Below are 17221 nucleotides of genomic sequence, written 5' to 3' on the forward strand. Positions count from 1 at the left end.
CCGGCGATCTTCTACCAAAGGTCTCATCTCCTTACTATACTGCAAACTTAAAGTCCCTGATTCGAACGACCGAGATTCTCATGAGAGGGCCTGGGAGAGAGACTTGGGGGAAACACTAGACAATGAAGACTGGGAGGAAATTAGAACTAACACAGCCTCCAGTTCAATTTGTGTTAAAATAAAAGAAAATGCTCATAAACTTCTTTATCGTTGGTATTTGGTTCCAACCAAACTACAAAAAATCTTCCCAGATTCATCTAGCACATGTTGGAGAGGTTGTGGCGCAGAAGGGTCCTTTCTCCACATCTGGTGGCAGTGTCCCAGACTTGCCCCATTTTGGTCGGAACTTCGGGACTTTGCCTCACAGCTACTACAGCTTGACATCCCGTTTTCTCCCAGGTTTTTCCTTCTCCCTCTCGGGATTCCATCGGCCACCAAACATCAAATGAAAATGTTTCGCCACGTAATCTCTGCTGCCCTATGCCAAATTGCTACGAACTGGAAACAGCCCAATGCTCCAACCCTACAGACATTATTGGCAGGATTTGGTACGTTTATCACATGGAATACATGACATCCATAATTCGTCATACCTCTAAGTCATTCACTAAGGTTTGGGCGCCGTGGACGTCATACTTCCAAATCCAAACCCCTTTTTTCATGTTAATTCTACAGCATCACTCCATCTGGATCCTTTCTTCCCTTCCCTATTCCATCCTTCCCATCTCTTCTCTTTCTTTATCTTCTCCCATATTCTACTACACTCTTTCCTCTCTCTTACTCTTAGGCGGTCCGCCACGCCGCCCCCCACCCCCCTCCTTACTCTTCTCAGTCTTCTTTTTCTAAAATTGTTGCTTTTTTGGAAAAATTGGGTCAACATCCTTACTAATGAGCTTTTCTAACAAGACGCTGTATGTTATAATACATATGTATTCTTCAGATGTTTATGACACAGTGCTTTACAGAATGTTACTTTTGGTTGACTCAGCAGCCTATTAGGAAGAATTTAAAGGAAAGAAGTGCATGGGGCCCATTGACACAGCCCATGTCAGCCTATAGCCCAGGGGAGGCAGATGCCCCCTAGCCCCCAGCCCATCCTGCCCCTGCAGATAAGCTATTACGCTATTACTCATATTATAATATTACCTTCATGTTGCTTTTACAATAAACCAAAGGAAAACATGCATTGGATAATATACCTTTTGTATTTTTGCAAACAAGAAACACTTCCCTGTATGTGACAGTGAGAATACAATAATTATGCACAATTAACCCATTATGTTAGTTATCAAAATGAATTTGTGTCATTGAGAAGTCAACAATGGGCTTCTTTTATTCATCTAGTAATTACTAAGCTAAACAGATAAAACCTGGTCATGCTTTTGTATCTAGACACTGGTTTCCTGGTTACACTTCTTATGCACATTAACATGAATCCACAGTAATAATAACTCAAAGCTACAAATGCAACAATTATTAATTTGCTTTACTGCTTATTATAGTAAAATTATAAACAACATTTTTACGGAGTTACCGATCTAAAGAGTGTTATATAAGTTCATGAGAACTCTATCAAGTTACAACACTACACACACTGTTGTACCCAGATGACTCAGCTTAGAGGGTCCAGCACAGAATACTGTTAATGTAAAGGTGTAAATAGTTCCAAAACAGAACCAAATCCTTCTGGTTTCATGAAGTTTTAATGCATGCCAAATTCATGGAAACTGGAAGAAAAAAGCACAGATTGCCCGCCTGTAATACATAACCTCTCATGTTGCAGCTAACAGATTCAAGCTGTTCCAAACAGAGTTAAATTAAACTAAAAATAATAAATAACTAGCAAAACCCGGCAGTAACCACCTTAAATTAAAGTGAAATGTAATGACTAAATTACTTTATTAACAGAATTCAATGACTTTTTTATATTCTGCATTACATGTAGAAATTTTAACAACAGAGTATAATGAATAAATAACTAAATTATCAATTATTATATTAAAAGAACTAAAGAATTTCTTTATATACTACAATATATGCATAACTTCTTCCATCGAAGTTGCATCGCTGGGCATGGTCCCTGCAAGAGGCGCTGATAAATGTGGCTGCAAATAACTGTTCCAGTTTCCAGACCACTCAGCAGGTCCCACGTTCCAGATCACCCAGCAAGTGAACAGGGAGAGATCACTAACTGTCACAGTTTCCAGAGCAACCAGCAGGTGCACAGGTATATTACCAACTGTCACATTTTCCAGAGACAATGGAAATGCATTATTGTAAATGGCTGGTGGACATTTTTCCAAATAACTTCAAAACTATGCAATATTTTTCTGCAAATCTACAGACCAAGACCTTTAATTTGGTATATGATGTCAAATAAAAATCTTACTTATGTTATTAATATATAGATATTTATGTACTTAGGTATTTATATACATAGAATTTTTATATTTTTGTGAACAGCCAAGTTGGAATTCCCATGCAAATTGTTTTATGTTTGTGTGTATGTGTGTATAGATACCAAACAGCTACTTAAAAGAGCAAGTTTTCAGTACCAAACTGGTTCCTTCTGCTTGTTAATATTGTGCCTGGGGAGGATATACTCCTGAATAAACGCAGATGCCTGACTGGTAATTGATGCTTGATGTAAAATGCCCCATAGCTGTGTTGTTATACATCTGAGAATTTGATATATGATATAGTACCAGTTGTTATTATATGATCTTAAGATACCAAAGATAACAGCAGGTTAAGCTTTTAATGTATTTCCCCATAACTTCAATTGACCCTATGTGGGATGAGCTTTAAGAAAAGCAGTTTTCATTAAATGTGTCTTTTTCTGATATCACCAATAGATGCATTTGCTGCTGGTGTCAGTGTCAGTTTCACTGTGCCTTTCCCTGATTCATACAGTGCATGCTATATCCACGAAGCAAGCAGTAGCACAGGGAGTAATGTACTTAAAAAGCAGATCCACGGGACTTTCTATACTTAAAGCACAACTGATAGAGGTCTTGAAGAGCGCAGACACGCTGCCCGGCTGGAAACACTCTGCAAGACAAATAGAAATCACAGCAGCACCTAATGGATATTACTGAACCGTATGCCTTTGTAGTCAACGGAGCGTGGACACTATGAATGGAAATGTGTTGCAGTGTGTGAGGACCTGATTGACACTGCATGGATGAAAAAGGAGCCAAATCATGTGGTGGAGGGCAGAACCACGCTCTCATCAAGGAGATGCTGCGACTATAGGGCTGGGGGTGGGGGTGGCATGTTAGCACCAAAGAGCTTGTGTGCTGGCAGCAAAAGAAGGTCCATCATCTCCAAGTCAGTCCGATAGACCAGCCCACTCCTTTTGAGTAGCATTGCACCCCGTGAAGAGATCCAGTCTTGTCCCGATTGCCCCCTTCAAGTGCACAGAGATGATGGAGTTGAATAGGACTTGTCTGGACTGCTGGACACCAGGAGCAGCTGGCACAGAGCGAGATAGAGAGGACCAAGCTTCTCCTGGGTTGACCACCGCTCTGGCTGTTGTTCTCATCTTCACCATCGTTGTGGACATCCTAGGCAATGTATTGGTCATTCTTTCAGTCCTCAGGAACAAAAAACTCCAGAATGCTGGTGGGTACCGAACATGTGAGAGGTGGTTGTAGTGGGTTAGATGCAGCGAACCTATAGGCAATTAGTGCTTTCAATCTAGCAACTCTTTATTAAGAGATATATGCCCATCGTTATCTAAGGTTTTACTAGTACAGTGCAAGGTAACATTTCCTGGAGTTTTACCAACTTCTGCTCCACATATTGGCAATTTATTATACACATTATCTACAATATTTAGCATAAAACGCTAGCTTGGGCAAACAAGAAAATGAACGTTACGTTTGTAGATTCTTACAGTATTAGAAATAAAACAAAATCAGAGGGGGTAATGTTTAAAATATAGATAGGTGCCATGATCAAAATGTACAGTTTTCTCACAAGCTCACGATCTGTTTGAATGCTTCACATCTGTGAATCAATTGCATGTGCTTGGGGGGGGGGGGGGGGGTCTTGCACTATTTATACACAACAAGATGTGTGGAGTAGCATTTAAAGTCTTAATAATGTTAATAATTAATATTTATTATACCTGCAAACTGTGCACATTTCTTTTTACCATCTTGGTTGTACAGAGGTGTGTATATTAATGTGCCACCTCCGTTTAAGTCACTTAAGTTATCACAGTGTTATCAGTGGGAACTAATAACTCCGATATGACAGCGATCAGGAGTCAGTGATGTAGCTCAAGGTCACAGAGGACTTATGGTGACCTACTGTCCACTATTCCATAGGAGCGAAGCTACAGTAAGTACCTGGGCATGATGAGCTCCGCGCTAACATTTGTAGCCAAAGGGAAACGGATGATGTAGAATAACTCTGTGATATACTGGTCACTGCTGACCCTCCAACATGACCCCTACCCCTCGGTACAATATGGACTGCCCCCCGAATTTACCACTTATTTTCCTATCGCAGCTCCCTGGGCTCATTGTTTAATTAACTTAACAAAGGTGACTGCAATAAGAAATTACAAGTTCCAAACAGAGCAGTTGGAAGAGGTAATGTCAATGGATAACATTAAGCTTAGCTAAAATTTATTTTGTTGAAGCAATATAACTGTATATAAATACAATCTATTGACACACAAATCTCTAATTTAAGTGAAGGAATACTGTTTTTTTTAATGTATTGTGAAATGGACACATCATATTTGATTTATTTTAGCTTGTATTGGTGGTCAGGATGTTTTTTTCAATGGAATCTTGGGTTATTAAATTATCCCAGTTTATTTATTTTATGGACTTAAATGGGTAGTTGTGCTACAATATGATTACTCTAGAGATATTATAAAGCAATGGGGGAGATTAAGCTGCTATTTTCCCAATGTTTGATGTTAGTATAACTATTTAAGTATTGCTTTATTAAAACCTTACTGTTTGGTTCACTGGGAATCCTGTGTAGAAGAAAGATTTGTCATGCAGTGATTTAAGTTATGTTATATCAATGTTCTGAACAGAGATGGGGTAATGTGTGCACTCTCTGCAGTTGATGTAACTGCTCTATTGATAAAGGTAGTGTCTATAATGATTCATTTGTCTTAGGTTACTTTTGGGACAGCAAGTTGTAGGAAATCAATTCTATAAATCCACATTCTCATGTTAGCATTGTAGGATTTTTCCTTGGTCCATTGTAACAATTGATAAAGTGACAGAAATTAGTTCTACACCTGTTTTCGTGTGCCCTGCAGGGGCACGCATGGTCGGATTGAGGGGGGGGGGGGGGGGAGCACAGGGGGCACGTGCAGGATTTTAGAAGGAGGTCCCCAATGTAAAAAGTATAGCATAATCGGAACCGCCACAGAGGGCAAACACAGGATTCCTGTGGGTGCCATTCTAAACCTTCATTTGTCAAATGGCCCAGGACATTTTTGATATATGCTTAGCGTGCATTTAATATACATACAAGTATGGTATATATTAATTCTGCTTTAGCATATTCTGCAAACTACACTGTATAATAAATAAATGGTTTGAATGGAAAGGATTTGTATTGGCTGGTGCAGAGCCGTAACTTAGAATTCTAGTGCCCTGGGCGAGAAAGACAAATGCCGCCCCCCTAGCCCTCAATTTTAACCAAATTAACCTAAAATATTCCTAAATTGCGCCCCCCTTCAGCGCTGCGCCCTGGGCGGTCGCCCCTATGGCACAGCCCTAGTTACGGCCCTGGGCTGGTGGTTGCAAGTAGTATTAATGCCTTGTTGCTTTTTTTGAACATTCTTTGCATTTTGGGGACAATTCCCTAGCTTGTTTTGCCTGATTCTGGGTACCTGAAAACCACATGAACATCAAAGGTTTGGATTGAGAAACCAAATTAGATGGCAATGGTTACACTTTTACTGTGGTCCAGCCTAAGGCAGGATTTCAATATGAGTTGTTTCCATTTACACCTCATATTAAAGTGCCACATTACATCCTTTATATATACAATATGTATAAATTATGAGCACATAAACATTTTGCTCTACAATAGTCTACCAGCCACAATATCCATCAAATGCTCAGTAAAAGAACATAAGGATTCTGCAGAAGTCCCCCTCCCCCCAAACAGTGTTTCATGTCCACAGTGGATTTCCAGATACCTACAGTCTTCCCACACACAATTACTGCATATGCATTATCAGGAACATTTACATATTTGTGTTTTGTGTTATTTTTTTTTTACAAATCTTCAGTAAAACATATGAGCCTATTGTATGCACATTTAACCTAATTTCTATGCATGATTAATGATTATATTTAATATATGTGGGAGACTCCCTGCTGTTTTCTGGGTTGTGGTGAATTGAAATATCAGCCATAAACTTCAGTCGCCAATTTGTGATAAAAAAATAGTAGGATAGCTTGTCTTAACCAAACAGTTATTCATTCAACAAAACATCGGTAAGACTTGGCAGTAGTACCTATGTTTTATTCAGCAGCAAGAGCTCTAGAAAGCATGTACTTAATAAATAATAAGTCCTCTAATTGAGTAACATTTCAGTATCGTATTAATGATTTCTTCATAGCAGGACTTGTGCATGTTTGTTATGTGGTATGAAAAGAACACAGTAAAGTGGGTGGAACCCACAGTTGCATCTCAATGTTTAGTCTGAATGACCAGTGGACTTGACAGCAATGGGGTTTACCTGACTGATGAGGACATCAGAGGGTAATATGAGAACTAATTACATAACATTCAAATCCAATTCTTTGACCAGGTACACCCCGCTCCTGCCAAGTGCCCTGGTTTATTCCCTTTAAAGGAGGACTCTAGGTAAAATATTATTTTGCCAATGAACCCCCAACCCAATTACTAGAACAGGGAGGGTCCCAGTTATGGGAGATACTCATCCCATCAGAAATACACTTGATGCTAATCTCCATGTTAAGTAGACTGTCTGCATTGGATAATAATTAGTAGAGCTGATTGGACTAGCCACAGAAGCCGTCCAATGTACTCCATCAGCAACCCTTTAATGCGGGAATATTTGCCAACCCGTTAAAAGCATCAGGTGCAGCGGCAGAGAAGAAAACTGTCTATATATGTCCTTAGGGATCTATTTAACCCTTTCTCTGACTTCACACCACTCTCCATCTTGTAGCATAACATGGATATAACATGTAGCATGTCACTCAACATGACATTTCATTCATTTCTTGTTTTATTAGAATAGTGAAAAGCAGCTGTTTTTGTATTGTGAATTGCTTTCCCTAGAATATAAAGTATTGTGAATGATATAAACTAGTGGACTTACGAACACTAAGCTATTTTTTAACTTGTTATCTATCCTAACTAAACCAGAGCTGGGTATTGCATTTGCCTCACTACCATTTTTGGCAGCTTGATTTCTATCCTGTTTATTGACAAACCAAGGGTGATATAAACACTTTATCTATCTCATGGTTCCTCATAGATCTGTTGCTCATTAAGGTGAAAGGTGTTTTCTTCATCAATCAATTCTATACATACAAATCATAATTACTATATATACACAAAGGGCTTCACTTGCAGGTGGGCATATGTCCATTTTTGTAGGGTAAGTATCCGCATTTCCGCGCCTGTTAAGCACCATAAAGGTGTGTACACGTAGATACACATACGTGTAGCATACTCCATGAAGATGCGATTTAATGACATTTGGACTTATCGTTCATAATGGTTTTTAGGAGACATACTTTCTATGGGTGCTAGAGGCCTGATATAAAGATATGTGATGAATATTATGACTCCAGCAGCATTATGTAGCCTCTGCTGATTGGCTGTACTGGCGTTTTGACCCCTCCAGAGGATAATACTTCATCCATAAGCATTGTGGCTATATTATGTCAAGTCTTTGCTGTCAATTCGGATCACATACTTGTCATTTGCATTTGGACTATTCTAGGAAAGAAGATTTATAAAGTGGTAAATAATGGATTAAGTACAGAAAATACGATTTTGGCATTTAAGAATACAATTGTGAAGACACTATTTTTTGTAATTCTATATGACACTTCGTTACATTAAATTGTGGATGTATAGGGTAATGTAACTTTCACATTTACCACTAACACTATCACGTGTCTCAACACCACTGTTGGGCACATATTTGGGGTGCAAAATGAGTCTATCTCTAAATGAAGCTGAAAATTATAACTACAATACATAACACAAGTTTACTGGCATTCTTCTGTCTACATGTTAATTAGTCCAGGGAGAAAATAACATTTTGACATATAACAGGTACATGTTATTTCAAGGAAAGAAAATGTTTTAAACTTTCCTGGTATTACACGTTGTAGAGCAGGTCTGTTATGTTTCATTTACCTAATGTTTTAGTTGTTAAAGGTCAATAACAATAATGTGTTTAATTTGTAGGCAAAGGTAAACTAATTAATATAAAATGACTCCCAGACTTACCACATGCCAACATAAATGATATACGCATGGAAAGATTAGTCACCCTAGAATGATGATATTCGGGTGAACTGGCACTCTCTGTCCAAGTATATTAGGGAAAGGTTAAAGTCCTCTATGTCTCTCATCCCCAGCCCCCACGCGTTTCGATTTAACAAATCTTTGTCAGAAGCCTCGACAAGCCTTTCCCTAATATACATGGACAGAGAGTGACGGCTGACCAGAATATCATTCTGTTGTGACTAATCTTTCCACGCATATATCATCTATATTGGGGTAAGAGTCCACCCTCATATGTGCTGCTGGATTTTAAAGTTTTTTGTTTGGGGTGTGTACCCCTAAGTGTGTAAATTGGATTTTAATAAATGGTAGAAAAAGTTAATACACTATCAGTGTTATCCTTTGCTTTATATATGGACGGCTGAATGAAGTTTATTAGAGTTCCGTATTCCAGGATGCATCTGATGTGATATTTAAAGCTGTTTTGGAATTGACATCTCGTAAGTGCATTCACAACTGGGATTGAAGATATTTAAGTGTTATCAATTTTTCACGGTTCACGGGTGATTGTTTCGTTCATTTTTGGATTAAGAGGAGAAAACTGTGTGTATATACGCAAGTTAACAATATTACACTATGATGTGCTTTTCCGTGTTTCTGTTTAATATGCACAATTTGGATGAGTGAATATTGAAGAAGGATTTTGAAAACAGATCATTGGGCATTCAAGAAATCATTCTTCATGTTATTTATGAACTGACTCTGAAATGTATTTTTAGAATAGACTTCATATGTTTTATTTTTAAGTGGTGTTTCACAATTATACTCGGAAATATGTGATTTGTATGATATATCAAAAGCACCGTCTCTGTCCCAAATCTTTTTGTTGCTGCATAATATTTTAGGTTTTCAACGCATCGGAGTGCTTGGTACAGAGGGCTGCCTTTGATTTTGTGTGCTGATTCACTTGTAACACATTGGGGCATATGCAATTGTTGGCATTACAGCCAAAAGTAACGCGCCCCGCGCACTATTACCGTCATTACGGTAATAGTGCGCGTAAATACCGTTGTTACGGTACATTTCTTGCTGGATTTCAGCTCGTGGATCAGGGAGCTGTGAGCTGAAATCCGGCTTACTATTGCCGTAATACTGGTAATAGTTTTTCCGCGGCGGAAACCGCGGACAATTGAATATGCCCCATAGTGTTTTTGTTACTTTATATGCCAACATGTTTGACAACCAATGGGCTAGGCATCGATTTCAATATATATATTGAAAAACATGGAAGCACCAATATAAAGCCAATTAGTAGGATACTGTTCTACAGCCCTACGTACATACGTATGTAAGAAAGACATCTCTTATGTATTCGTCTATTTATGGAACTATTTACTCCACTTAATCAGTCCCATTGACATCTGTGTAAGTATTCGTCTCTCCTTCATTCATCTATAAAAAACCTAAACAGAGACGTAAATAAAACAATCATATGTGCCAGGCCTAAGGCAGGGTACACACTACAAAAAAATTCTCACAATGCGATATCGTTAACGATTTTACCAACAACTGAAAGTCCCGATCAGTATGCTGATTCATGGGTATACACTATACATGTTTTACAAGCTTTACCTACAGATCTGTGCTCTTTTGTCATGCCCATCTGCTGAAAAGATCGTTACTCTGTAAACTTTATGGAGATCTGCTTACACTGCTGGCTGTGAGTGCATACACACTGCAGCGTGGTCACACCATCTTTCCATCCTTTATAGAGATTTTTAGTCCGGCTATAAAATTAAATCAAATGATACAATGTGCTTTGAATGCTAAAACATAATTGTTGAAGCGTACACACTAAAACGATATCGGACCTAACGGTTGTTTATTGTGTGATTGGCATGATAAAGGAGTTTTGGAGCGGAATACGTCATTCCGCAAAGATGCAAAGTTTCAGTGAGTCCTGTTTTCCTTTGCTAAATTCGCATTATCGTCTATGAATAAAGCTGGAAAGGTGACAGTCAATTTTTTCTGCTGTGTGGTGTGTTTGGGGCAGGACTAGGTACACAACATTTCGATCACCTCTATTTTACACCTTGGAGGCAATGGGGAAGGGTTTTTTATGGACTTTTTAAGTATCTTGTCACATGAAATTCACTTATTTTTATTGCTTCAAGCATAATGTAGATATATATTTCTTACCCAAACTTAAATTAGTATTCCTTCAGTACTTCAATGACCTATAAGCTAATATTGCCCAAACTGAGACACACAGACATTTGCCTATCACAACAGGATACAGAATAATGTACATGCATTTTCAGGTTTCTGATGTGCAATAATATCAGATATAATACTACAGTTGAAAGTAAGTATTGTTTAATCACTGTATGAGAAGTAAATTCTATATGGTTGGATGTATGAACTTCATTATATGTAGAGATGTTTTTGACACCACAATCTTCCTTCATCAGTGTGACGTGAAACTCACATCACTACTCTGTGCTATTGGGAGATTGTGCCTGCCTAGCTCTCAGGGGTATATTTACTAATCTGCGGGTTTGAAAAAATGGAGATATTGCCTATGGCAACCAATCAGATTCTAGCTGTCATTTTGTGGAGTGTAATAAACAAATGGTAACTAGAATCTGATTGGTTGCTATAAGCAACATCTGCACTTTTATCAAACTCGCAGTTTAGTAAATATACCCGTGATAGTCTGTGGCTTCCAGCCTGTCCTCTTTCCTTCTTTCCTAACATCATCTCACTTGCCACATGCAGCCTGAACTTAAAAACATAATCTAACAAGTGGATAAGACAAGTACACTTGTTTCTTAAATACTCTGTGCTGCTGAGAACGGTTTGGACACAGGCTAGTATTGCCCCTCCAACTTCTAAACTGGTAACACATGAATGTGAATGAGATGGATGATGAATATAACACATTCTCTGATCCTTGTCAAATACACCTATTTAGAAATATAGATGTAACATTTTCTCCTAGTTCATCTATGTGTGAATAGTTTCAGATTAGCATCAGGAGTCAAGCTTTAACATGAAGACTAGTTTCATTTTACACATAATAATTGTGCAATGAATTTCATTATCAACACAATAAACTTTTAAAACACTTTACATGAATTGGTAGAATCAACATTGGCTGGGACAATAACCACATTTTAAACAGAAAAAGAAATAAAAAATTACATTCTGTCACAATTAACAAAAAAAATGTGTATACATTATGGGTGAGTATCCTTGGAGAGGATCACAATTTGAATGTAGTGGTTAAAATGAAAAGAAATTAAAGCTGCATTCCATTAACTGTCAGGTGCCATTCAATGTGCCTGCAGGAGAACTGGTTTGAGCTGTACAGAGAGCGAGCTCTCACTCCGCCAACTGAACTATCTCTATCTACAAGCTACTGGTCACAGAAAAGTGCCAAGTAACAAAGGTTCTGTGGATTCTTAGTAGGTGATTTAATTAGCTGGAACTAGCTTTATTTTTCACATTTTGCCAATGTCCTGCTGTCGTTAAACAATGTTTTTACAGTTAATTTTGCACAAAATACCATTAAACAGCTTGCTTCACACACATACTGGGGGTCATGGTGTGTGGGATGAAAATTGCATTTTTAGCGTATATAGTTTTTCTTTATTTCTGCGTCTATAGATGAATGTATATACTATTAACCCCTGCATATTGAAGTTTAGAAATGTCCCCTTTGGCGGTACTTTACTGCAGTTTGACATTTTTAAATATCATTATGATGATGGGGGGAATAGGGCTCTCTTTCAATATTTTACAAAAATAAAAACATCTTTATGTCCCAAAAAGTATAATTTGGCCCCACCCCTGCAGAAAAATGATACTTTCATGGGGCCAAAATTATGTGATTTGCCGAGCCGAGCCCCCTTCCGCTCTCTCACTTCACTATCCCTCCGGGACTTCCAGGAGGGCAACACTACAAAGTTGGTAAGTGGTGTTATGCTGAGAGTGCGGCGCTTGGTTATGATGTCACAGCACGGCGCCACACTCCCATTCTGAGGAGCAGAGGATGCTGTCCCACCTCTGCCTGCTAATGTAATAAGCAACAGGAGTGTAGACATAATACCTGAGTACGGAGGAGGGGGGCGGGGGGGGGATTTTGGTTTTATAGTTTGGATAAACAGTTTTTGAACTTTTTCTGTCAGTTGTTTGTATGTCAGTGAATGACACAGGTTTTTTTTTTAGCATGCAAAGCCTTACACAATCTCACAGATCTCATTCTTAGGAAACAATAAATCTGTGTGAGCTGTGATGTAGGAACAGAGCTGAAGGTTGAAGGTGTTAGATGAAATGATCATATATTGTAACTATAATAATTAGAGATGTTTATTGACCCCCGTGTTCTGGTTTTGGTTCCCAAATAATTGTAAGGTATAGCCGCTCAACGCGTTTCGTTGTAATTAACAGAAGAGCTCTCACAATTATTTGTCTCAATCTATATGACTCTTTTACACTGATACAGTGTTATTTTGTCAGTTACTACTGACAATTATTGAATAAAATCATATTATGGATCTGGAGGTTGCCTGTTACCTTTTTAGAAATAATTTAGATAAAATCGACACAACACTTGTAGTCAATTTTGCTTGGGACCTCTGTATCTGGACAGCTGATAGAGATGGACCGATCGTAGACGGAGGAATTTCCGCTGCTTACATGTAAGTAATGGATTTCTTCTTATTGTGGCTGTGTAAACCGGAGCCCTATTTGATCCTTTATCTCCACTGTTTTTCATGTTCATTTGGACGTCATCATGAGTGACATTTCATATTGAGACGGTTTACCCTCAGGATCAACATTTGGTATGTTTGGATTGCACTTTGTCCGTTCTTGAATCACCTATTTTATATATATATATACTTAGTCCTACAGACTATGCATCTCTGGACAATAATCAATGTTACAATAACTCAAGGATCATTTATTTTCTTCATGAAATGCTTTAGACTATTACTATTTCTGTTGTTGGTGTTACACACATTTGTTTTATTTGTTCAATTTTGTTTTAACTTGTTGTGCACTGTAGTTTTTTTTTTTCTTATAATAATATAGCTGTTATTGGTAAATTTGGTAAACCCTGTATCTGCTGAAGAACAGAGCAGTGCATTGTTAGGAAGGGAGATATGTAATATGCAGCCCCAAGCCCCTCGTCCTTCTCCTGACGACTGACATGTTGGGTGGTATTGTGGCAGTAAGAAGATAAATATTTTTATTTACACAATTAGCCCTTTTCATACACAGCTAAAGTTGTTAGAGAGAGATTTTATTGTATTTACTTACACCGTAGGCGTAGAGTACAGTGTGCAGCAGTAGTTAGTCTTATGATAAGAATCTGACTTGGAAAAAGGGAATAAATTGTTTCAGAAAACAGAGAAAGTTTTGTATAACAAATAATCTAATTAAATTTCATAACCAAGTATATTTCATAAGTAAACAAAAGCACAAATAAACTTTTATCGGGGAACACTGTATTAAATACTTGTGCAGTAAATGTTATAGTCATACTTTTAACTTCTTAATGACCAGAATACTTTGTAGCTATGTGAACAGACACATTTTTGCTATGAGCTGAATAAAAGACAAAGTATATATTTTATTTTCATTACAGTATCAGAGGGGAACTAATATGTCTTAGTAGCACTCTTACATTAATAATTGTTTATTATTTAGGGTTATAAATGCTAAATTCTATGATTATAGTAAAAACTGAACTTTCCCATGATCATACTTATTATTTTAAAACAAATAGTGCACTATTACAATTATGATGGAAGTGTTTTCTGTTCCCCTATGTGTTCTGTATATTTTGATACCAATTATATGTATTTTTCACTAGCGTTATAGGAGCTAGAAGTGTGTATGGTGGGGGAATAAACTTTTTTTATTTTGTTGTTGTTGTTGTTGTTGAACTATGATTATTTTTAATAGAGTGTCCCCCATTAGGCTAGCGTAAACCTTGGCGGGACACTACAAATATATTTTAATTTTACAGCAAGTGTTTGTTTGCATTAACTGCAGTTGACATACTAGCTCCATTTGGACCTGAAGCAAACAGTTTTTATTACACTTAAAACAAACCTGGGTAGCTCCCTCCTGCAGCAGACAGAGGTGATCATGTGATCTTGGTGGATACAGGATGTTGGTATTGTACCCTGTGTACACTGCACAGCGTTTTATTGAACTGTCTGCAGAAATAATTAAGCTGTCGGCAAAAAAATCAGAAATATTTATGATCATCTCTGTGGAGTCGTGGGCTCCAGGTGTGCGGTCCTCCTTCCTATGCACCATAACACAATGGGCGGTTGTTAAGGAGTTAATAAAACAAGATTTATTTGATCACACAATCTATAAACAGTTTACAGAACACTGTAAATGCACTATAATGTCTGTTACTGTTTCCAGTAGGTCAGCAGCAATAATCAGGCTGTTTGTGATTTTCTTTTCTCATAGAAATGAGTGGGAATGATGCAGATTGGGACGTGCGCCAGTTTGCATAGCACATCTTGCATGAAATTGTTCTGTACATGCCCTGAAAGTGGACACATGTGTATGCTTCTACGCAGATGTGCACCCCTCTTTGTAGGAGAGGGAAGGGGTATGCAAATGCAGGTTGAGTAGAATAAAGTTCTAATCGTTAGGTAGTGCTGGCCAATCACCAGTCAGAGAGACATGAATAGGCTAGTGGGTGTGACAGAGGACATTTTTAACATCTCATTCTCTTTGGAACTTGATCTCTGAAAAACAACCCTATCCATACCACATATTTGGCCAATAAATCAAAATGTAAAACCATTGGTTATAACATAGTAAATAAACACTTTTCAAAAAACAATGTTAAAAGATTATGTTTTTCTGTTGATCAATTACATAGTCTTGCATTTATGTTTGGTTTCCTCCAGGTGCTCCAGTTTCCTCCCACACTCCAAAAACATACTGGTAGGTTAATTGGCAGCTTTCAAATTGACCCTAGTCTGTGTGTGTGTGTTAAGGAATTTAGACTGTAAGCTCCAATGGGGCAGGGACTGATGAGAGTGAGTTCTCTGCACAGCGCTGTGGAATTAGTGGTGCTATATAAATAAATAAATGATGATGATGATGTTTATATTTGTATTTTCTGAACGATATCCTGCCCCATGCAAAGTATAGTAAAATCCTGAAAACAATGGTACGTGGCTTCTCTTGTGCTTTCATGCACATGAATCAGCCTATGGTTATACATTACCAGCAAGAAACAATTTATTTCCAGTCCAAACAATATCTTAAACAATTTATCAGTGTGTCCAGCACTGTCAATAGTCTGCTTCTACACAGAGTTTCTGGTATACCTGGAGAAAAAACATTGCTCCCCACTCAGGGAGATATCTACCAAACAGTGGGGCTAGGAAGTAGTAGGAGATTGGATGCTGTTGAAGACTAGGGGCTAGATTTACTAAGCTGCGGGTTTGAAAAAGTGGGAATGTTGCCTATAGCAACCAATCAGATTCTAGCTGTCATTTATTTAGTACCTTCTACAAAATGACAGCTAGAATCTGATTGGTTGCTATAGGCAACATCCCCACTTTTTCAAACGCGCAGCTTAGTAAATCTAGCCCTAGCTGTGTTTTTATCAGCAGCACAGGGCTCAAACATGTTACCCCACCCATATATATCTTCATGTTGGCCACAGCTTGAATGACTGTCATAATAGGGATCACTGATCACAATAGTATACATATCATGAGAGCATATTGAAGATGTTGCATTCCAGGCAACTTTTACTATAGTGAAAATAGTCTCTAAAATTTTGAGAATGTAAAGGTCTTCTTAGACCATTAGGTTTTACATGATCCGCAGTTCAAAAACATTATATAAATTAATTCTTAATGCCAAAAACATTGCAAAATATTAAAAATAGGGTTTGTATATGCACAGTCCATATATTTTACTTTGCAAAAGAATGTGATACCAGAATCAGACAGAATTACACAGTAGCATGAAGCAGATTTATAACCCAATTAAAGCAGTCTAGTTTATAAAGGAGGGATTAAGTGCATAATAGAGACATGAGCGATGAGCTATATACAAAACAGGTTGTAAGAATAGATAAGGTCTTGGTATTTAGAGAGGTTATAGGAATAAACACATGCAAAACAATCCACAGGTGAAAGCAAAACAGGGACACATGATAAATTCCACAATGTCGATATCTTTTAAATTGTCTTTATTGTTCTAGTCCTTCCTATTGTGCCAGAAGTTTACTTTAACCTCTTCAGAAAGTTTGCAGTCTTGTCCTAGCTCATTCACAATGGGGTTAAAGACATTCTTGCATTTTCTTCTGTAAAGCAAAACTTTTATGAGATGGGAACTGTATGAGTGCAATTCTTTTAGTTGGTGTCAGTGGGGGTGCAGGGGTTGTCTGTAGGTTTAACGGGATAAAGACTCAGTCTACCTATCAGTGCCCTAAATACTAAACCCAGCAGTGTACAGTATATTATACTCATCATAGTCCAGCATATCGCATGTATTAGTGTCTTGCATTGTACACTCTACAATTCTCAGTAGGTTATACAGTGCTAAGCTACATTTTATAATCATCATCTTATTTTATATGGCGCCACAGAATCCGCAGCACTGCACAATGAAGAGAAAATAAACAAAGCAAAATACATTTAAGGGGTAAGATAAACATCTGAATCAGTAAAAATTAAGAGATAATAAA

General features: G+C 37.8%; 1 protein-coding gene across 1 annotated transcript in view; it reads left to right on the top strand.

Annotated features, from left to right (window-relative positions):
• The first annotated feature begins 2915 nt into the window (after window positions 1–2915).
• GPR50 (G protein-coupled receptor 50) overlaps window positions 2916–17221 on the top strand; it is a 131208-nt gene continuing 116902 nt past the window's right edge. Inside the window, exon 1 of the mRNA XM_075184259.1 lies at window positions 2916–3624. Within this exon, the coding sequence (XP_075040360.1) occupies window positions 3426–3624 (199 nt within the window). The 5' untranslated portion in view covers window positions 2916–3425. The remainder of the gene's footprint in view (window positions 3625–17221) is intronic.

The sequence above is a fragment of the Mixophyes fleayi genome, chromosome 9 (genome assembly GCF_038048845.1).
Source record: "Mixophyes fleayi isolate aMixFle1 chromosome 9, aMixFle1.hap1, whole genome shotgun sequence".
Classification (NCBI taxonomy): domain Eukaryota; kingdom Metazoa; phylum Chordata; class Amphibia; order Anura; family Limnodynastidae; genus Mixophyes; species Mixophyes fleayi.